General features: G+C 39.1%; 1 protein-coding gene across 12 annotated transcripts in view; it reads right to left on the bottom strand.

The window, feature by feature from the left end:
* Positions 1 to 23542, bottom strand: part of AP4E1 (adaptor related protein complex 4 subunit epsilon 1) — a 151374-nt gene that overhangs the window by 62043 nt on the left and 65789 nt on the right. For 6 of the 12 annotated variants that reach the window (XM_082387895.1, XM_082387899.1, XM_082387896.1 and 3 more), the window contains one exon: positions 15834 to 23376. In XM_082387895.1, the coding sequence (XP_082244021.1) occupies positions 23152 to 23376 (225 nt within the window). In that variant the 3' untranslated portion in view covers positions 15834 to 23151. Of the gene's footprint in view, positions 1 to 806; positions 1013 to 15833; positions 23377 to 23542 lie in introns of those variants that run through there. The other 6 variants (XM_082387901.1, XM_082387904.1, XM_082387907.1 and 3 more) reach the window with 4 other exon arrangements.

Raw genomic sequence — 23542 nt, 5'->3', positions numbered from 1 at the left:
ACAAGTGGTGTTGGGAAAATTGGACAGCTATGTGTAAATCAATGAAATTAGAACACTCCCTCAAGCTATATACAAAAATAAACTCAAAATGGTTTAAAGACCTAAATATAAGACATGACATCATAAAACTCCTAAAAGAGAACATAGGCAAAACATTCTCTGACATAAATTGTAGCAATATTTTCTTAGATCAGTCTCCCAAGGCAAAAGAAATAAAAGCAAAAATAAACAAGTGGGACATAATTAAACTTACAAGCTTTTGCACAGCAAAGGAAACCTTCAACAAAATGAAAAGACAACCTACAGAATAGGAGAAAATATTTGCAAATGATGAGGCCTACTAGGGGTTAATGGACCTAGAGAATATTATGCTTAGTGAAATAAGTCAGACAAAGACAAATACTATATGATACCACTCATATGTGTAATCTAAAAAATAATACAGGGCTTCCCTGGTGCCGCAGTGGTTAAGGATCCGCCTGCCAATGCAGGGGACATGGGTTCAAGCCCTGGTCCGGGAAGATCCCACATGCCGCGGAGCAACTAAGCCCGTGCGCCACAACTACTGAGCCAGCGCTCTAGAGCCCGCAAGCCACAACTACTGAAGCCTGCACACCTAGAGCCCGTGCTCCACAACAAGAGAAGCCACCACAATTAGAAGCCCACGCAACACCACAAGGAAGAGTAGCCCCCACTCTCTGCAACTAAAGAAAGCCCGCACGCAGCAACGAAGACCCAATGCAGCCAAAAATAAAAATAAATTAAAAAATTAAATTTTTAAAAATTAAAAATAATACAAATGAATGTATATACAAAACAGAAACAGACTCACAGACATAGAAAACAAATTTATGGTTACCAAAGGGGAGAGGGAGGGTGGGAGGGACAAATTAGGGGTATGGGTTTAAGAGATACAAACTACTATACATAAAATAGATAAGGAACAAGGACTTACTGTATACCACAGGGAATTATATTCAATATCTTGTAATAACCTATAATGGAATATAATCTGCAAAACAAACAAAACTGAATCACTGTGCTGTACACCTGAAACTAACACAATACTGTAAATCAACTACAGTTCAATTTAAAAAAAAGATTTTTGACTGTAGATCTAAATTCGTGATTTCAGAAGGGAAAAGCTTTAAGCCAGAAAATGCAAGGTAAAAACCACAAAGACCAGTGAACTGCACAATGTGGGCCCAGGTAGCCAGCCAGTCACCAGCTTAGCAGGGGCCCACTGCTATTCAATGTTAGGACTGATCTTTTACTAAGACATACATTTCAAGCTGAAACGTGTCCAACTCCAGTAATGTATCTCTGTAGAGATAACAGGGTAATATGCAAAGTCATGAATAAGTCATTACCGATTTGAGTCAAATATCATGGGAAACTATCAGAATTATTTTAAAATATATTAATAAAGCCATTCCCCCAACAAATGGGACATTTTATGGAATTCTCAAAACCTTCCCCCGCATTGTTTGAATAATCTTTAATACATATCTTCACCAAGATATTCCATGCACCTTGGTGTTGCGAACTCACCTTTTTATTTTTATTTATTTTTTTAGGCATTTTATTTTAAATATAGCAGTGTGTAAATGTCAATCCCAAACTCCCAGTCTATCCCTCCCTCCCACCCTTCCCCACTGGTAACCATAAGTTCATTCTCTAAGTCTGTGAACTCACCTTTTTAAAAATAGCTTTATTGAAATATAATTCACGTAACATACAATCCACCTATTTAAAGTGTAGAATTCAGTGGCTTTGGGTATATTCACAGTTTTGTGCAACCATACCCACAGTCAATTTTACAACATTTTCATCACCTCAAAAAGAAACCTGGTACCCTTTAGCTATCACCTCCCAACCCCAACTCACCTTACTAGCAATATAAAAGTGGCTCACCCCTCCCCCACCAAATATCATAAACAATAATTTCTCAATATTGGAATTGCCCTATGATTGTAGATTCAGAGCAAACAAATCCTGATGACACCCATGACTAAGACTCATTATGCTGAACCAGGTTGAGCCTCAAGCATCCTCTGTGTTGAAGACAAGCCTCATCAGCCTCTGCATGGGGGGAAGGGGGGCGGATTCAGCTAAGTGTAAGGAAGAGTGGGTACGGAAGTCTCCAAATAGTATTGTAGAACCATCTATTTCTCTCTTTGATTCTATCAGGTTTTGCTTCACGGCTTTTGATGGTCTGCTATTAAGTTCATAAATGTTTATAATTGTCATATCTTCTTGCTGTACTGAACCTTTTATCAATATACAATGTCCTTCTTTGTCTCTTGTAACATTTTTGGATTTGAAATCTATTTTGTCTGATATTAGTATAGCCACTCCTGCTCTGTTTTGGTTCCTATTTGCATGAAGTATCTTTTTCCATCCTTTCACTTTCAACGTATTTGTGTCTTTGGATCTGAAGTGAGTCTTTTGTAAACAGCATATAGTTGGATCATGTGTTTTTATCCATTCTGCCAATCTCTGTCTTTTGATTGGAGAGTTTAATCTATTTACATTTAAAGTAGTTACTGATAAGGAGGGACTTACTTCTGTCCTTTTGCTACTTGTTTTCTATATGCCTTATAGCTTTTTGTCCCTCATTTCCTGCATTTCTTTCTTCTTTTGTGTTTAGCTGATATTTTGTAGTGAAATGTTAAAATTCTTTCTCATTTCCTTTTGTGTATAACTATTTTCTTTGTGGTTACCCTGGGGATTACATTTGACATCCTAAAGTTATAATGCTCTAATTTGAATTTATACCAGTTTAACTTCAATAACATACAAAAACTCTGCTCCTTTACAGCTCTGACCCCACCCCTTTCAGTCGTTGATGTCATAAAATGACATCTTTATGCATTGTGTCCCCCAAAACATAAACAAATAATTCTTTTAAATGTACTAGTACTTAAATCATGTAGAAAACAAAAAGCGGAGTTACAAATTATTGTTACATTAATATTAGCTTTTATAATTGCCCATGTATTTACTGCTTTTGAGATCTTTACTTCTTCATACAGCTTCAAGTTACTGCCTAGTGTCTTTTTTTTTTTTTTTTTGGCTGCCTTGGGTCTTCGTTGCTGTGTATGGGCTTTCTTTAGTTGCAGTGAGCAGGGGCTACTCTTCATTGCGGTGCACGGGCTTCTCATTGCGGTGGCTTCTCTTGTTGCAGAGCAACAGGGGCTTACTGAAGCACATGGGCTTCAGTAATTGCGGCTCGCAGGCTCTAGAGCGCAGGCTCAGTAGTTGTGGCACACGGGCTTAGTTGCTCCGCAGCATGTGGGATCTTCCCAGTCCAGGGCTCGAACCTGTGTCCCCTGCATTGGCAGGCATATTCTTAACCACTGTGCCACCAGGGAAGCCCTGCCTAGTGTCTTTTAATTTCACCCTGCAGGACTCCCTTGAGCATTTCTTCCAGGGCAGGTCTAGTGGTAACAAACTCCCTTAGCTTTTGTTTTTCTGGGAACGTCTTAATTTCTCCCTCACTTCTAAAGGAAAGTTTAGCCAGATATAGGATCCTTGGATGATGATTTTTTGTTGAAAACTGGACATTTGAATCTAATAATGTGTTAACTTTGGAAATCAGGTTTTCCCCTTTCCCAGAGTTTGCTGGATTTTGTTGTTTTTGTTGTTGTTGTTGTTTTATTGTCATAGGCTGTCTCTGTGCCAAGCCTGAGCTATAAACCTAAGGTATTCTCAGGTCCTTTCTGAGCTTGCACTTTTCCCTGGGCATGCATAGTCACTTTCTAATTTTCCCCATATATGAAGGTGATTTTGAATGTCCTTGTCTTTGATACCTGGCTCCCAAAAAGGAAAAAAGAGAAATATGAAGAGGGGAAGGTGCCAGTTCTCTAAATCCCCTAGAAGTCACATCAGCTGGAAGATGAGGGACTTACAGCAATGGTGGGAGGTACGACAATGATCACCTGCACCTCTGTGATCAGAAGGAGCAATCAGTGATCAGAGCATAGATCCCCGATATTTGGAAGACAGGGTCCTTTTTGCCCACCTTGGTTCCTGCAAGCTGTACGTAAGATGCTACAGGGATGTGCGCACAGCTGCCTGCCACGTGGCTGGGGATAGGGAATGGGTAGCTACTACTGTGCTAAGAGCGGAAATTGACCAAAATTAACCTTCCAAGTCTTCCCCTGGAAGTGACAAGCCTTATTCAATAAACTCCAGAGTTCCAAAATAGTTATGTAAGACAAATTCTGCCAGTGCGATTGTTATTCTAGGTGGGGAAACACATTTCCTGTTGCTTCTTACTCCACTACCTTCCCAGAATCCTCCTTGGCACATTCACCCTTGGGTCCCCTGTCTGTTCACCCCATGCCCTAGCACATCTATACAAGTAGGACCTCCAGTTTTCCTGTTCCACCCCCTACCTGGGTGTTCAGACTATTGAAGAGGTCATGAATTCCTCAGCAAGGGGCATCAGCCACATGTCAGGATTTATTGGTCCCAGAGAACCAGGGACCCACCTCTTTAAATCTCTCAACTCCTCCTCCATCTTCTTGCAGTCATATATCCTGTTACATTTTTGCCTAATTTTCTACCAATATGATCAAATTCCTGAGAAAAAGAGAGGGATCTTCATGCTCTGTGTGTGTGTGTGTGTGTGTGTGTGTGTGTGTGTACACACGTGTGGATATACCAGCACCTTCTTTTCTAAATCCCAAAACCATAACAAGTTTTGGGTTTGTTGGTTTTTTTTTTTTCATTTTTTTAAAGTTAAATTCTGTCAACAAATTTCCCCCAAGCTCTCTGAGTTAACTATGGACAGTAGGGTTGTTTGAAAGATTCTTGGCAAAACTTAACACCTGCAAGAACTTGAACAAGGAAAACCAGCCCATGAGCATGCATGCTTGATGCCTCTGAGCCTGGAGCAGGTCCTCTGACCATGACTGGTAGAGAGAAGTGGTGACATGTCGCCTCCCGTCTCTCCCCTCACTGCCTCTCACCCTCTGAGTGATGTTGGTCTCACTTGTGGACTAATAAACACTGGGTTGATGGGAGGGGAGACTGCAGGCTTCTTTACCCTGAAGAGAACTGCAGCTTGACTGGGCTGCTGAACTGGGCCTTTGTGAGGAAAGGGTTCCCCTGGCTCTCTCCCCCACCTTGTAAATGCCCAGGGAGAAAAGGCCCACAGGGGAGTGAGTAACCCTCACAGTCGTGGCTGGCCAGTTCCTTGCTTGCCTGTGAGTTCCCAGAGGAAATGCAAACAAATCAGACTACACTTGGCTGCTGGCCAATGAATCTTTTAACTTCTTCAATAAAAAGTCTTTAAAACTTTGATTCTGACCCAGATCTTTTGCTCTAGCATAAAAACTGCTGGGCCTCAAGTCTCTCTGTTGAGGGAAACAGTGTGTCTGTGGCATTTGAATAAGGATGTTTATCTCAGAAATTGTTCCTTGAGCTCCACCAGGTTCTATAATAAGCTCACTGCATCTCACTTCATCCTTCAAACCTTCCTGAATATCTGGTGTGTGCTTACCTACACCCCTTATAGCAGTTGTTGGGTGAATTTACTTGTGAATGCTCTTAACTCCATCTTCTTTCTTTGTAAGCCCCAATTATGCTTTGTAAAAGGGCCCAGAGGTTGCTGAGTTTCCACTGAAACCAGGACAAGAGAGAACAAACACTCAGGCAGGAGGCACTTAAAAGGTGCTGGTCACTGGTATTCACTATCCAAAGTGGTCCTGGAGCTACCACATTACAAAAAATAAAAAATAAAAATAAACTTAAAGAATTGGTTAGATATAAGGTATAGTTTTGTTTACTTTTAGACTAAATGGTAAATTAGATTTTTTTTTCATTCCCCCTTTGTTGCCGCTTACTTCCAAAGCAGATTATATGGCAGATACCTGCTCTCTAAAGCCACATCTCCTGCCCTTATAAACAGAAGTCTCAGGAGGAGGAAGAACCAAGTTTTCCAGACCTAGGCATCTCTCCTAGTCTCAAATCAATACTCTTACCACCTTTACTTCCACTCCTTCCTAGAAATAATATTACTGAGTTCACTTTGAGCCTTTGAGAGGAAGTCTGGAGGAAATCAGTTGCCAGCAAACCACTAAGCAGTGGTTTTTTAATCTACCCTGTCACCAATTTACCTATACAACATGGACATTCAAACAGCAGCTGAACCCTCCGATGTGTCTCCTGGGTATTGAACTTGAAACTCCTCAACCTGAAATCTGCCAGCTCCAAACCTGTAGCATACCTGGGAACCAAAGCCATCAATAAGGTTCCCCAGAGAATCTCAAGTAGCTGGAAAAGTAACTGGGAGCAGGAGAGGATTCCAAACTCAAAGAAAGAAGAGAGAATCACAGATCAGACCCCAGGCATATTTTTTTCAGGAAACTGGCATGAGCAATAATTGTTAACCCATTTCTTTATTTGCTCCCTTAATTAACACCTTCACAGAGTCAACCCCACACTGTTCACTTCCACCTAAATGACTTTTAGTGACAATAGATGGGAACCAACTCCATTTCAGAATTAATTTCCTTTAATGGCACACTTCCAGATGTGTCACAGGGCACTGAGTGTTATAAAGTAACATTTTTTGTTACTGTTAAAGTGCCAGTTTAAATTTGTATGTACATAAATGTGCTGAGTCTAGTCTGTTAGGTCACCACCAAATCATTTCTAAAGATGAACACCATTAACCAGAGGGGGGGAAAATAGAGGTTCTAAAGATGTCTGCTCCTTGCATTCCCTATTTAGGCATCCTTTCTCTCTTTTAGCCTGGTGGCTATACACACATCATTTCCCCCCACCCCACTTCCACCACACACACACACACACACACACACACACACACACACACACACACACACACACAATTTACTTTAGTCACCCATTAAACAATTTCATTCTATCATAATGTTTGTGGATAAAATGTGATACTTGACCTCATTTTGTTCTGTTTTCATTATCTTGTTACCACTATATTCATATATTTACATGGAAACTTCTAAAATTGGCCAGAACTCTGTTGGAGCAGACAAATTATGAAGCAGATGAAATAACATATTCGTAGATATTTATAATGCTGTAACTTTCTAAAGCACTATGAAGTCAACTCCTCATATGAAGATAATATTGCTAGTGCTGGTATTTATGGCAAGTCATAAATGACTATGTTGGATGCCTATTTTGGGTAACGGCTTTTCGGGTTTTGGAAGAATCCCTCATTGTAGGTCACTTTATTTGACATTACTCCTTTCCCTGGGGAATTTCTGGATGACTGTTTAAGGGCAGGCTGATCCTGGAGGGAGGCAGCCAAGGCTTCATATAAAGGGGTGTGGTCATTGTCACCTGCCCAGGTAAACAGTAGTTTCTGTTGTTCTCAGGTTGTAGCAAGTCCTATCTCAGGCTGTCTGGAAGCAGTTGAGGAGTCACAAAGCTGCGCATTTGCTTCTGCTTCCCCTCTGCTTCCTCTGTTTCTATCCTTGTTCTTTACAAGAACTAGAACCTGATTGCTTTGGAGCTCAAACACAATTGCCTGCCCTGTCATTTCTCCATCTGACCATCCCTGCCCTCTCCCGAGCCATTAACCCAAATTCCTCCTCCATGGTACAATTTTACCCCTAGAGAACAGGACTTAGCTATTCTGTTGATCAGCAGACCTTGCTTGGAAGCCCACTTCAGAAAAACAAATAACAGAAAATTTCCTGCTGTTTTCAATCTATGGTCTCTCTGAGCCCATCTTGTTTCATTTCTGGCTGCCCAAATTCTGGTCCGTTTGAGAAAATGATAGTCTCTCAGCAGAAAGGACCGACTTAATGTAAGCACCACACACTTGGTGAAATTTTAGGAGTTCCTAGGGAAAAGCCTAAAATTCTAACATTGGGACTCTTTCTTTTGAGTAAAGCATCATATTGCCATACATTTCTATGCAAAGTTTAAATATTCCTGAGAAGGATACACAGTAATCCACTATCATGCCTAACACCTTGGCACAGCTGTAGGTCAAATAGCTAGCTGTTTTCTTGGAAAACAATGTAATGGAATATTGATGTGGCAAGTTTTGATAGAAGATAGAGGACAGGGTATATAAAATACAGAAAACCCAGGAAGGGATAGCGCAGTAACCCTAAGTAGATTACCATAACGGAATGAAGTGGGCAACGTTAAGCACCTAAAGATTATGACAAAAAGAAAATAGAGAAGAGCTCTGAATCAATCAAGGTTCAGTCAAGAAAACAGAAAGCACCCCAGACATTTCAAATGAGAGAATTTGTTACAAGGAATTGATTATCAAGTTGATGAAGGCTGAGGAGCCTAACAGGGTACATTAATGCACCCCATAGATTGGCAGTAACATGAACCCAAGCTGCCACCAATCCCTAGGGCTGAAGGGACCATGAAAAGAGGCAATGTTACTAACTCTCAAGAGCTAGGGTATCCATTTTTGAATAAAAATTTGAAGTAGATTTTAGGCATGTTCTCACTTCCATTTCCACGTAACCCCCTTTTTCAGGATGCCCAGCCTGGGGGTGAAGATCTCTTTATAGATTACATAAAAGATTAAAGAAAGTCACTGTACCCCCATGGAACTCAGTCTAGATCCCATTTGGCATCAAAGAAATGTTGAGTCCTTTCAGGTCTTTGAATAAACGTAAAGGAGAGAAATGAATTTGATCAACCCTTGCCCCAGCTGCCTCTCTGCCCCAGCCCATCAGAGGTAGGGTGACCATATATCCTTGGTTTGCCAGGGACAACCTCAAAATATGCTTGTCCTGGTATCACATCTTTTTGCATATGTCCTGGAATTTTCACCTTTTAATAAAGTATTATTAAGAGGTAAAAGTATAAAACTCTTAGAAGGAAATATAGGTGAAAAATCTGCATGACCTTAGATTAGGCAATGATTTCTTAGATATGACACCAAATGCACAAGCAATCGAACAAAAAAATAGATAAACTGGATTCATCAAAATTAAAAACTTTCGTGCTTTCAAAAGACACTATTAAGAAAGTGAAAAGACAACCCACAGAATGCGGATAGTATTTGCAAATCATCTGATAAGGGTCTTGCATCCATAATATATAAAGGACTCATAACTAAACAATAAAACAACAAATAACCCAGTTTCAAAATTGGCAAAAGGTTAACAGACATTTCTCCAGAAAAGACGTGATGTTGAGCACATGAAAAGATGCTCAACATCATCAGAATTAGGGAAATGCCAATCAAAACCACAATGATATATCACTTTACCCACTTCACACACTAGATATAACAAAAATAACAGACAATAACAAGTGCTGATGAGGATGTGGAGAAATCTGAAGCCTCATGCATTGTTGGTGGGGATGTAAAATGGTGCAGCCACCGTGGGAAACCATGTGGCAGTTCCTCAAAAAGTTCAATATAGAGTTACTATATGACCCAGCAATTATACTCCTAGGTGTATACCTAGGAGAACTGCAAACATATATTCATGTAAAAATTTATACACAAATGTTCACAGCAGCATTATTCATAATAGCCAAAATGTAGAAACAATCCAAATGTCCATCAACTGGAGTGGATAAACTAAATGTGGTGTATCCATACAATGGAATATTAACAATAATAAGTATTGTTAAATGCTACAACATGGATGAACCTTATGCTAAGTGAAAGTAGACAGACACAAAAGACCACATATGGTATGATTCCATTTTTATAAAATATCCAGGATAGGCAAATCCATAGGTACGAAATAACATTAGTGGTTGCCAAAGGCTGGGGAGATGGCAAAATTGGTACGAACTGCTAATTGGCACAGGGTTTCTTTTGGGGTTGATGCAAATTAGATAGTGGTGATGATTGTTCAACATAGTTAACATACTAAAAAACACTGAATTGTACACTTTAAAATGAGGGATATTATGTTATATGAATTACATCTCAACAAAAAATGCTAAAATTTAACAAACATATGGTCTTCAGAGAATATTATCAACAATTTCAAACTTATTAACTATAAAATGCAACTTTGAAGAAGATTACAGGCAACTTTGAGAAAAAAGTTAATAACATATCTTTCAATGCATTCTTCAGAAAAACACCAGTGACCTGTTTTGGGACAGAAATGGCTAGGAAATGTGAATATGTTCCAAGAAAAATAATTCTGCTTATGTTATTTTTTTTAATGATCAGATAATCAGTGTAAAGACATAAACTTTTGCTTTGATATACATAGATTTGTGTTGTTTTTTTCCCCAAAATTTGTTGAAAATAGTTTTTTATTTTATTAATCCACCAATATAACAAAAGCAATTTGTTCATCAATGAATATTTCAAAAATTGTATAATTCAAATTATATTTAAGACATCATTCACTTTTAAGTGTCTTAGTTTCCACCACAGATTATATGATCACCCTACTTAGAAAGAAAGAATCCAGAGTAACAGGTAATAGCTCCTCTGTACCCTGAGGAACCAGGACACTGCACACCCTCACAGAGGAGAAGGTCCCCTGTGAACACACTGTGGGGCTCCTGCAGTTACCTGTGTCCCTATCACCACTGCTCTCTGCCATTGGATAGTTCCCCCAAACCGAGAACTCCCTAAGGGCAAGGACCTGGTCTCATTCCCCAGGAACTGGCACGCAACTGGCCTATAAAGGGTGCTCGAATGATGAAAGGGAAGAAATAAGGGGAGGAGGAAGAGAAGGAGGGAGGATTACCCCCACTTGCTCTATTCCTGCAGGCCCAATCCTCCAGAGGTTGTGTCCCCCTCTGTTCTCTAGTATGAGGTCTGGGAAGAAGCATAAGAAGCCTGGTGTGACAACTGGCACTTGCTCCCTCTCCTCTCCGGGCTTCTAGACTGGCAACAGCACCTCCCTGGACCCATAGTAAAGCCTGACATCCAGCCTCAGACAGACTGCCCTGCCCCAGAGAGAGATACGCATCCCCTGACCTCTGGTCCTGAGGCCCTGGGTGGTCTGAGGATTCTACACTATGCCCTGTTGAGAGCAGTCAGGGCACAATGCCCAAGAAACTTAATATTAAGAGGATCGCAAGTTGATGTGGCTGAAACAATTCTTTACTTCATTAAATAATTATATATGTACCTGTGTGTGTGTGTATCTGTGGATGTATCCTGGATTAATCTGCTTATCACTCATTTTTGGTGATGATTATTCTTCTAATAAAAAACAAAACCAAAAAAAAATACCAGTGAATAATCAATTACCAATGACTAATTTGTTAAACATAGTTTTCCTCTGGCTACACAATTACCTGTTTCAATTAAATAAAATAATCACAGCATTATATAATTTCCTGCCAAATTAATCTAAAGTAAAAAGAAATTACTGTAATTTTTCAATTTTCTTTAGACTAGCTGGACTTTTATCATTCAGAATGGCTCCAAATCTGGAAGTAACCAAGAAAAGAAAAAGCAAAATGTCTCCAGTAGAAAAAGAAAAACCCTCCCAGTGACAGGCTTGTCAATCTGCTCACGGAAGTTATGGCACCTTCTTACTGGCAGAACACCCAAAGGGCCAGCTGCTCCTCACCAAAGCCAAGAGGTGTGAAAGAAAAAAAGGAAATAAGAAAACAGGCAGATGGTATTCAAGGATGATGATAAAATCCCAATCTAAGTCCTAACTCTACTGCTAGATATCTGTGTGACCTTAGGCAAGTCACTTAAACTCTCTGAGCCTCAGTTTCCTCATCAATAAAGTAGGAAAATAATATCTGTCTTCAGGGCTTTAGGGAGATTAAGCCCATGATAGTGTTTGGAACAAACCTCTGACCCAGTGGCACTCAATAAATGTTTTCTGGTTGTTTTGATGACAAATTACTTTTTGTTGGAGGCCTTTTGGATTCAATTAGGGGTAGAAAGTCATTATAGATAGTAGATAAATTATATAGAGGAGCTTGCAGAATACAAGTTGGGAACCCCCTAATGTGAGGGAAGTTGACATTTTAATTTTATTTTATTTTAGCTGTGCCACGCAGCACGCAGGATCTTAGTTTCCTGACCAGGGACTGAACCCATGCCCCCGACAGTGGAAGCGTGGAGTCTTAGGCACTGGACCCCCAGGGAAGTCCCAGAGGCTGATATTTCAAACCAGCTTTGTACTGTTTAAAACAGAGAGGACAAATAAGTTTCATTCTGAGTGGCAACTCAGACTAACTAGTAGTGGATGCCCAAAGTGCTATGGCAGAAAGGATTCTGAAGCTGAGTCCTGAATCCAGGGGCAGGAGGGATGTGATAGATTGCAATGTCCACCCCGACCTCAGAAGAGGAAGTGATGGCACACGCCATTCCTTATCTTCTATGCACAAAGGACAAACCTGCAATGACTTTGGTAGCCAACTTCCCAAGAGAAACTCAGACAAGTAATAGTACTTCTTAAACCAAGAAATATTTTAGTTGAGAAACAATTTACTTTAAAAAAAAAAAAACTAACAAAAATGCCAATACTGGTAAGATCTATGACACTACAGGGACAACTCTTCATGAATATCCTACTTTTCTGACTTCTGCCCTTGAAACCTGAGGGAGAGGTTGGGAAGCGATACTCTGTTAGACAGCCCAGGAGCTGACAATACTTTCAACATTTATAAGTTTCATGTCCTTGGAAGGAAACTTTGAGAAACAACCACCCTCTCCCCTGCTCCCTCACTCCCCAAAATACCTACTATTCACAGACAAATCAGTAGTTCAAAGTCCACAGTATTCTCCCACAAAGAACATTCCCAAATACCACTGCCGATACTGGAGTTTTTAGCCTGGAGTTGTTCCAGCAAAGGCCTCTGCTTGTGCCCTTCTGGCCTGCCTGGCAATGTCTGTTGATGCAAGTCTTCAGAGGCTTCACTCTGATGGGAAGATTTAAGAAGTCCTCTTCTACTCCACTCTGTTTTCTTAATCAACACTTAGCTGCCACAATAAGGGGCTCTCCCTTTTGATGCTAACTGCACTCCCTAATTGTAGGTTCATTATCTTTAATAACCTGGCCAAACCTAAAACATATAGAGGAGGGTTCTGTGTCTGCAAAGAGTGACACATACCTCTCCTTCCCAAATTTTATACTGAATTTGATCAAGTGCCTCAGGAATCCCTAGAATAGGGTAGGAATGTGTCCTTCATGAAATCAAAATCTGGTTAGGGCACTACCTCTTTCGGCCAAGAGTAACAAGAACTGAATTTACTCTCTTGCCTTAAATAACTAGGAAGCTGGAGAAATTATATGAAATCGTGATTTGTTTAGACTTTGAGAAACAACCAGCAAAAGACTCTAATTTCTCTGAAAGAAGGGGAACAAAAGCAAGGCAAGCCCTGTGATTGTCCCACCTTACTACCTGGAGGCAGTTTCCAGGGCACAGGATAGGGAGGAAAAGTTCTAAGAGTTCAGGGAGGCCAGGATGGCTATATTTGCGGATAGAAATAGTTTATGTTTCACCAGCCAAAGTGCCCTTGTGACACAGAGGAAGAATCCTCAGAAAGGTGTTGCCTTAGGGGGGATAAATTAACCCTAGACTAAAGATTGTTCTGGACCAAGCCTAATAAACCTTAAAGGCAGGTCTTGAAAAGATCAATCCGATTCCAAGTACCTAATCAAGCACCAGAACAAACCCAAACACCACGTAAAAGAATATAGTAAAATCTAGCACCCAACAAGCTAAAATTCACAATGTCTGGCATGTAAAAAAAAAAAAAAAAATACCAGGCATGCAAAAAGGCAGAAAAATATGACCAATAAGAGGAGAAAATACAATCAATAGAAACAGACACAGGCCCCATGTATAATGGTTAGCACTCTGAACCCTGAAACAGACACAGAAATGACAAGAGATGCCTGAATTACTCAAAAAAGACATTACAACAGCTATCAAAAATACACTCCAGGGACTTCCCTGGTGGTCCAGTGGTAAAGAATCCGCCTTCCAATGCACGGGATACAGGTTCGATTCCTGGTCAGGGAACTAAGATCCCACATGCCACGGGGCAACTAAGCCCGCGCGCCACAACTACTGAGCTCACGTGCCTCAACTAGAGAGCCCACGTGCTCTGGAACCCACGTGCCACAACTACAGAGCCCACGCACCTTGGAGCCTGCACGCCACACCTACAGAAGAGAAAGCCCACATGCCACAACTAGAGAGAAGCCCGCATACCACTACAAAAGATTCCACATGCCTCAACGAAGATCCTGTGTGCTGCAACTAAGACCCAACGCAGCCAAAAATAAAATAAAATACTCTTTAAAAAAATAAATAAAAAATAAAAATAAATAAAATTACACTCCATATGTTTAAGCAACTAGGAGAAAACCTGAGCATGATGAAGAGAGAACATGAAGATATAAAAAGGACCCAAATGGAACCTCTAGAGATGAAAAATATTATGTCTGAATTGAAAAACACATTAATAGCAGTTTAGACAAAGGTAAGTTAGACATAGGAAGGAGACAAAGACAAGAACAAATAGATATCAAATTCTTCCAGAAGTTGAGGGAAATTCTTCCTTTTATTATTATTATTATTATTACTACTACTACTTATGTTTTGGCCGTGCCACACAGCATGTGGGATCTTAGTTTCCTGCCCAGTGATCGATCCCATGCCCCCTGCATTGGAAGCGTGGAGTCTTAACCACTGGACTGCCAGGCAAGTCCCTGAAATTCTTCCTTTTAAGAAGACATAATTCTCTTGGAATTGCCATTAAAGTTTAAGGATAATGGATTTAATGTTAGGATTAGCAGCAAGGAAGGAATAATCACTGATTGTTTTTTCTAGATTTGATCTTTGTAGGTCTATAAATTGAGATCTTGGTTGAATGTTAGTTCCAAGATAACACTCTTCCATAGAAATATAATGTAGTCACATATTTAAATTTTCTAGTAGCCACATTAAAAATAAAAATAGGTAAAATTTTAGTAATATATTTTATTCAGTCTAATATATTCAAATAATTTCAATATTGTTAATATAAAATTTTAATATTTTACATTTTTGTACAAAGTCTTTAAAATCCAATGCTTATTTTATACTTAAAATACATCTCAGTCCTGACTAGTCACATTTCAAGGGCATGGTTACCACATGTGGCTAGTGGCTAACATATTGGACAGCATAAGTCTATGCAGTTGCATTAGTCAGGGTAATACTAGGTGTTGCAACAAACCCAAAAATCACAGTGGCTTAACACAACCCAAGACTTATTGTAAATTCGGGTTACAGTCCAAGGAGGTTGATTGGGAACAGAAGTTTGCCTCATTCAGGGACTCAAGCTTCTTTTAGCCAGTGGCTCCACTGTCTCCTTTCTGGAGACTTTCACCAGATTCTCTTTATCCAACCACCTAATGAGCAAAGAGTAGGGCATGCCACTGAAGGAGCATCAGCTACGGGCACAAACTCTCCTCACAGCAAATCACCATCATACAACAGCCCAGCCAAACCACATACGCACTTAAGACCTCTGCTTGTATTACATTCACTAACATTCCATTGGCCATACCAACAAGAATGGAAGGAGAAAGGAGAAGGGGAATGAAATATGCTGAACAAAGAACCATCACATCATGGATGGTTCAATTTGAAAAGTCTCTGGAAAAGGAGAAATTAAAGCTGAGCAACTGGTGTGTTTCCTTCTCCACTGGTAGTGGTAGCCTTGCTGCTCCCATATTCTCCAAGAAAGACAGAGCATAGATTAATAATAAGCAAAAATATGATATGAAAAAACTGATTATAGAAAGTGGCTCAAACTTCTTTACTAGGGGCATCTTAATGACGTACAATATTTTTTTGGAAACCCCTTTTTAAACAGTAAAATAAAACATAGATACAGAAAACCACACTATACAAATAGATAACTTAATAAATTATTTTTTCAAATTTTATTGAAGTATAGTTGATTTACAATGTTGTGTTAATCTCTCCTGTACAACAAACTGAATCAGTTATATATATATATCATATTCTTTTCAATTATGGTTTATTACAGGATATTGAATATAGTTCCCTGTGCTATACAATAGGACCTTGTTCTTTATCCATCCTACATGTAACAGTTTGCATCTACTAATCCCAAACTCCCAATCCTTCCCTTCCCAACCCCTCCTCCCCCTTGGCAACCATAAGTCTGTTCTCTGTGTCTGTAGGTCTGTTTCTGTTTCGTAGATAAGTTCATTTGTGTCATAGTTTAGATTCCACATATAAGTGATGTCATATGGTATTTGTCTTTGTCTTTCTGACTTACTTCATTTAGTATGATAATCTCTAGGTCTATCCATGTTGCTGCAAATGGCATTATTTCATTGTTTTTCATAGCTGGGTAGTATCCCATTGTACATATATACCACATCTTCTTTATCCATTCATCTGTCGATGGACATTTAGGTTGTTTCCATGTCTTGGCTATTGTGAATAGTGCTGCTATGAACACAGGGGTGCACGTATCTTTTTGAATTATAGTTTTGTCTGGGTATATGCCCAGGAGTGGGATTGCTAGATCATATGGCAACTCTATTTTTAGTTTTTTGAGGAACCTCCAATACTGTTTTCCATAGTGGCTGCACCAATTTACATTCCCACCAACAGTGTAAGAGGGTTCCCTTTTCTCCACACCCTCTCCAGCATTTGTTATTAGTAGACTTTTTAATGACAGCCATTCTGACTGGTGTGAGGTGGTAGCTCATGGTAGCTTTGATTTGCATTTCTCTAATAATTAGCGATATGAACATCTTTTCATGTGTCTATTAGCCATTTGTATGTCTTCTTTGGAGAAACGCCTATTTAGATCTTCTGCCCATTTTTTCAATTGGGTTGTTTGGGTTTTTTTGTTACTGAATTGTATAAGCTGTTCTTGTATTTTGGAAATTAAGCCCTTGTTGGTTGCATCATTTGGAAATATTTTCTCTCAGTTCGTAGGTTGTCTTTTCATTTTTTTTTATGGTTTCCTTTGCTATGCAAAAGCTTTTAAGTTTGATTAGGTCCCATTTGTTTATTTTTGCTTTTAACTTAATAAATGATTAATAAGGGGGAAACTGTTGTAATACCACCTAGGTCAAGAAATAATACTTTGCCAACCACCCAAAAAGCCACTCAGTGGGCCCAATTCCAACCACAAGCTCCTCCCTGCCCCAAAGTAACATCACCCAACATTTATTACAATCACTTCCTTGCATTTCTTTTAGTTTTAATAACCAACTATGCATCCCGAGACACTATAGTTTTGTCTTGCCCATTTTTAAGAAACTTGATATGTCTCTTTTAATCCGAAGATTCCATTCCATCTCTTTATTTTCCTTATCTGTTGAAGGTCTCTAGGGTTTTCCAGTCTGAATTTTGCTGACTGCAAACTTGTGATGCAGTTTAACTTATTCCTGTCTCCTCTGTATTGTGAGTTGCAAGCTGGCAACTTTATCCAGAGACTTAACAAACTCAGATTATTCTACCACTTTGGTTAAGATAATAGGTGATTTGTATTCTTTCATTGGGAGGCACAAAACATCTAGTTGCCTTTCTCTGTGGTATTAACAGTCTTAGTGTTCAATACCTAGATCCATTAATTCACTGAAGATTGCAAAGTATACATATTCTATCATTTGTTTTTCATTTATTAGCAGGAATAGTTTATTAAGAGATGCTTCTCTTTATCTACCATTTGGTTATCCAATGGTTTAATCTCTTCATTTGCTAGTTTTCAACACAATGAATTTATTCCCTACAATCCTCCAACAGTAAGCATTATGAACTCAAGGATTTAAGCATATTTGGATTTCAATGCATACCTATATTAAAGCTCAAACTATCTCATTTTTGGCCAGTGGGAGCCTCTTCAAGTTAGGTACTGTGTTCTTTGCTATGACTTTACTGTTCTTTGATAGATTCTTTGTTACCTGGTATAAAAGATATTTCAGACTCATCTCACATACTTTCTGTCCCAGACCTGGAATCAATCATTTCTTTGAGAAGCCTTAGTTTCTTTTAGAGGGAAATAGTGTTATACTTCAGGCCCATAATCTGGGCAGTAGGTGTGTGTGTGTGTGTGTGTGTGTGTGTGTGTGTGTGTGTGTGTGTCCTCAACACAAAACGAGAACTACAGAATTTATTCACCATCTTCTATATTATATCTATATTTACTTTTCTCCACTCTGAGAATCCTGGTCTCAAGGATACAGACTATGATAAAATTGAAATACCCCATAATTACTCATTTGTTTTATCCCACATTACAGAGTCTCAGATAATACTACCACTACTGTTACAATTACAAAAAATTTTTTTGATTTTGCATATGTTTATATTTCCCTCCTTTCTTTCAGTTGTACTGTATCTGCATTGTCAGTGCATATAGCCATTATATATTACACCTTCTCCCTTTTAATTCTCATTTATTCCTAGTTCTACAAACAACCATACATTCAATGCTCACAACCAGTCCTTATGAATCTCGTTCTCTAGTAGCTTCCTCTGGAAGGGTTCATAGGAACAGTACTCCCTGACTACTTATATGTTGATAGCAGTTTGTTCTCTTTAAACTTGGAGATCAGTTTTACTGAGTGTAAAATCGTTGGTTCACATCTTCCTTTGAGTATCTAAAATATATTATCCTATTTTCTTCTGGTATAAGCATGTGTCAGTCTGATAATAATCTGACTTCTTTTCGTTATAAGTTTCTTGTTATTTTTTCTTAGATGACTAAGGAATTTTTTCTATTTTTAAAAGAGTTTAGTAATCTTACTAGAATGTCTTGTCTTTGTGCTTATCAGTTGATAGTCTCAGGTATACAGTGTACTCCCTCTAGCTACAAATTTTTTTTTTTAATTGTACTTTCAGGAATGTCCCCTTGAGTTACCCTGTTTAGGATTTGTTTTGGTCCTGTGCTTTGGATTTCTTCTTCAGGAGCTCCTATAATCCATATGTTGGACTTTCTTTGCCTATCTTCAATATTTGATACTTTCTCTTGAATATTTACTTCTATTTCATGTAGTTTAAAAATATCCTCAGGCTTCCCTGGTGGCGCAGTGGTTGAGAATCCACCTGCCAATGCAGGGGACACAGGTTCAAGCCCTGATCTGGGAAGATCCCACATGCCGCGGAGCAACTAAGCCCGTGCACCACAACTGCTGAGCCTGTACTCTAGAGTCTGTGAGCCACAACTACTGAGCCCACATGCTACAACTACTGAAGCCTGCACACCTAGGGCCCGTGCTCCACAACAAGAGAGGCCACCGCAATGAGAAGCCCATGCACCGCAAAGAAGAGTAGCCCCCGCTCACTGCAACTAGAGAAAGCCTGCGCGCAGCAATGAAGACCCAATGCAGCCAAAAATAAATAAATAAAATAAATAAATTTTTAAAAAAATCCTCACTTTCATCCTCTATTTCCTTTAAGGCATTATTTTTTGTGTTTATTCACATTTGTGTTTCTTCTAGTTTACAGTTCTGAAATTTTTAATTTTTATCTCTTCCCTAATTTCTGTCACATTCCTGAGTTTATACAGTACTAATATATGCTGTTCTTTCACATCTTAAATCATTTTAAAAATTTCATCTAGCTTGTTCTGAAACAGTAGGTTAACAGTTTTGATCTATTTTGCAAGCATGTTATACTAGTATGCTTTTATTTTGTTTTCTGTAGGGATATTATCCCACGTCTTACTATCTCTCTCTCTCTCTCTCTCATAATAAGTTTATATGGGAGTTGACCATAGTATTTTTCTGTTGCTTATATTTTTATAAAATTATTTTTCTAAATATTTAGAGATATACTTGAAAATAGCTTTTCTAACTTCACAAAGCTTTCTTTTTTCTGTTTTTTCTATAATGTTAAAAAATATGGCAACTTGCTTTCTGATGTTTTCTGACTCTGCTAAATTTCCTCACTTTTATCTGGACCCTCTCTTTCCTTCATCTTTACTGTTCCCTCTTTTTTCTTTTTTTCCATAATGATGTTAATAAGCTGATATAAGAAACTGATAAGATTATGATCACATGAACCACTATGTGCATTACCTCATTTCACAGTAACCCTATAAGGTAGGTATTATTATTATCCCCATTATACAGATGAGAACTGGGGCACAGAGTGTTTAAGTAATTTGCCCAGAGGCACAAATTAGTAATTAGTGAAGCCAAGAATTAAAATTTGATGATCCAACTTTAATTTGCAAGTTACCTAATGATTTCTACAGTACTTTCCCACTAGGACTTGAGAGATCTTCATCTCTCAAATCTTACCACGCTATCATTTTAAGAGCAAACCTAAGCTTGTTAAATTCAAACACTAAGCTGATACTACCATAGGACCTACAGCTTTTTATATATTCACACAAGATTCCTCCTCTGTACCTACCCAATCTTTCCAAATAATGCCATTAGTTACCTCCCACTCAATAGCTAATTACTTTTAATCAATCCCCATTGCAGGAAGGAGTGTGGGGAAAACACAACCAAAAAAAAAAAAAAAATCCCACTGAGGAAGCATGGGGTGAGATAGCATCTAAAACTGGGGTTCTCAAACTTGGCTGCATGTTGTAATTACCTGTGGAGTTTAAAAATAACTGGAGCCTATGTCTGACCCCTCAGAGAATCTGATTATGGTCTCGGGTATGGGATTTTAAAAAGGTCCCCAGTCTAGTGGATAGCATAGTGATTATACTTAGTAGTATTCATATTGTATATTTGAAATTTGCTAAGACCTTAAGTGTTCTCACCACACACACACAAAAGTAACTATGTGAAGTGATGAATGTGTTAATTAACTTGATTGTGGTAATCATTTCACAACATATATTAAATCATCATGTTGGACAACCTGAAAAAAATCACACTGCACAACCTAAATATGTACTTTTTTTTTTTTGGTCAATTGATGTATTTTTTTCCCCCACACCACCAAGCAATTCCAATTCTAAGTGGACACACACTGGCTGTCCTACAAATTAACTCAATTCTGACACTATCTACCTGGAGATGGCATCAGATCTTAGAAATTAAAGGCTGTTTCACAGGACTGCCCCACTTCAGACACCAATCACAAGTCCAGGTTGTCACCTATGCTAATGACCCAATGACTATAAACTGGAAGGTCCCACAACCCACTTCTCTGGTTCAATTAATTTGCTAGAGTGGCTCACAGAATTCAGAGAAACACTTACTTACGCTTATCAGTTTATTATAAAGGATATTAATATAAAGGATACAGATGAACAGCCAGATGAAGAGGTACACAGACTGAGAAACAGAAGGGTCCCAAGCACAGGAATTTCTGTCCTCATTGGAACTGGGGTGTGTCCCCTCCCAGGATGTGATGCATTCACCAACACAGAAGTTCATCAAATCCCTTTGTTCAATAATTTTTTTAGAGCTTAATCTCCAGCCCCCAAACCTTCCCCTTCCTTGAGGTCAGTGGGTACGGCTGAAAGTTTTAACTGTCTAATCACTTGGTCTCTCTGATGACCAGCCCCTTTCTGAGGCTGTGTGTGGGCCCCACTCCAAAGTCACCTCGTTAGCATTAACTCAGGTGTGCTCAAAAAGGCTCCTTATGAGTAACAAAAGACACTCCTATCACTTCTGTAGGTGAAGACTGGTCCAATATTTGGGTTCAAATCATTTCACCTTTCCCATAGCTCACAAAAACTCTTCTATTTAGCCCTATCAACCATCAACTAAGATGAAAAAACTAAATTCTTACATCTTGATATCCATCATCAATGAGGACCAGTTTGTTCTAGTCACGGATATTGCCCTTACCTTCATTAAATTATGTGGTAGCGAATCAAACCAAATGCCTCTCCCTAACAATATATAAGCCTTGCCTCTGTTCCTATTTGTCACATAATATAAAGGGTGGAGAAGATGTGCAAACAAATTTCTAATTACTTTTCTCTCACTGAAGCACAAATAATCTCTAGGCTCTAGTCTCTAACCATTTGGCATAAGTCCTGTCAGACCCCATCAGGGAAAAAACTTCCTGAAGTCAGCCATTTAGTCACATTGGCAACTTAATGTTTTAAGAAAGGAAAAGTACGTATCCACTTAGGAAAATAGTTTAAAATAACTATAGGAAATTGATTCCCTCTCTTGGAAAAAAGCCCATAAACTAGCTGCAACCACTTACGAGGAGCCACTATTTTTTCAGCGTTATAGGTAAACATGTTCGACTCTCCCCACTCGTAGGCCCATCTTCTCTGCATCCAGGCCACAATCACAGTTTTCTGGGACTCATTTTTGTGGGTATCCTCCCATCCTAGATCCATAAAGTTTCTCGTGTGATGCAAATGAAACACATTTCCTTTTAAATAACTCCTTTTCCTGTGCTTTATCCCAGAGGGCCAGTTCCTTCCCAACTTTCCTGACACTACTGACCTTAATAATGTCAATATAGTTGTCTCTCCCATTATCAGTTCTTACTTTGCTAAAGAAATAAGCGATACTAATTTAGCTGGTAAATCTGCCTTATCATATTCATTAGCTCCCTATCTTTAACTTCACTGACCAAATGTCTACTGCTTTCTATCCTAGAACAAGTTCTTCTAGACCAGTAAAACTTCGTGGACATCAAAGTCCCGATTCTCCAAGTCATAATTTCTATCTGTAATCACACTGCATTTTGCAGAGAGCTCTTAAATGACATGGCAAATTCTCATGGGACTTAGCCTTAAGCTGGTAAGGTTCTCATCAAGTGGTCATATTTCCTCTCTCCTACCTGGTACAAACTGGCACGAGCTATTTTCACTAGAACCCTTTTCTGCTGACTTATATCTATAAACCAGATCAGATCACTTTTCTTTATTTCTGGGAGAGCCACAGGATCACTAAAATCAATCCCTGGATATTACCTGGTCTCAGATTACGTATTTTGAGGGAACAGGTCTCTTCAGTCATTCATTCAATAAACTGAGTGACTGTCAGGTACCAGGCAAAAGGGACATAAAAATACACACCCGGTTCCTAACCATAAAAAGCTCACAGTCTCTCATTATGCACACACATAACAAGTAACTTTCATATAATCATTAACCCCAGTCCATTTGGCTACAGGCCACCCTTCTTTTTAGTTACTGCAGTGGGTGTGAGGCATTTAAACCTCCTTTACCTTCTGTGGCCCAAAGATGGGGTTTCAAGTCTCAGAACATTTTTTCTGCTACACAGTATAGGCAACAAGAGGCACCAGTGAGATTTAAACACCATTTCTGATCCAGTTTTGTGTTTTAGGATACACAATACAGAGATGGCCAGGAGACTCAGAGTCTTTGGACACTAAGTCACCACCTGACTTACCGTGTTTCTTGCATCTTGAGGAGAGGAATACAGAAACAAAACACTCTGCTTTGAATGCTCTGGTCAGGCCAGGATGAAAGCAGGGGATAGGGACAGGCACCTGAGGATCGATCCATGCTCTAACCTGTCGGAAGCCCATAAAGTTTTCTCTGAACATCATACAGAAAGAGCAGTTATCTATACATTTAACCAATTAGATGACATTCTTTGGGGCTGTAATGAGTATATTACTCTTTTCATCCCATTCCAATTGCTTCTGCTCTTTTTAGCTAATGCCTATCTAATTACTG

The sequence above is a fragment of the Balaenoptera borealis genome, assembly GCF_965194805.1.
Source record: "Balaenoptera borealis genome assembly, chromosome: 3".
Taxonomy (NCBI): Eukaryota; Metazoa; Chordata; class Mammalia; order Artiodactyla; family Balaenopteridae; genus Balaenoptera; species Balaenoptera borealis.
This window is presented reverse-complemented; position numbering and strand designations above follow the sequence as displayed.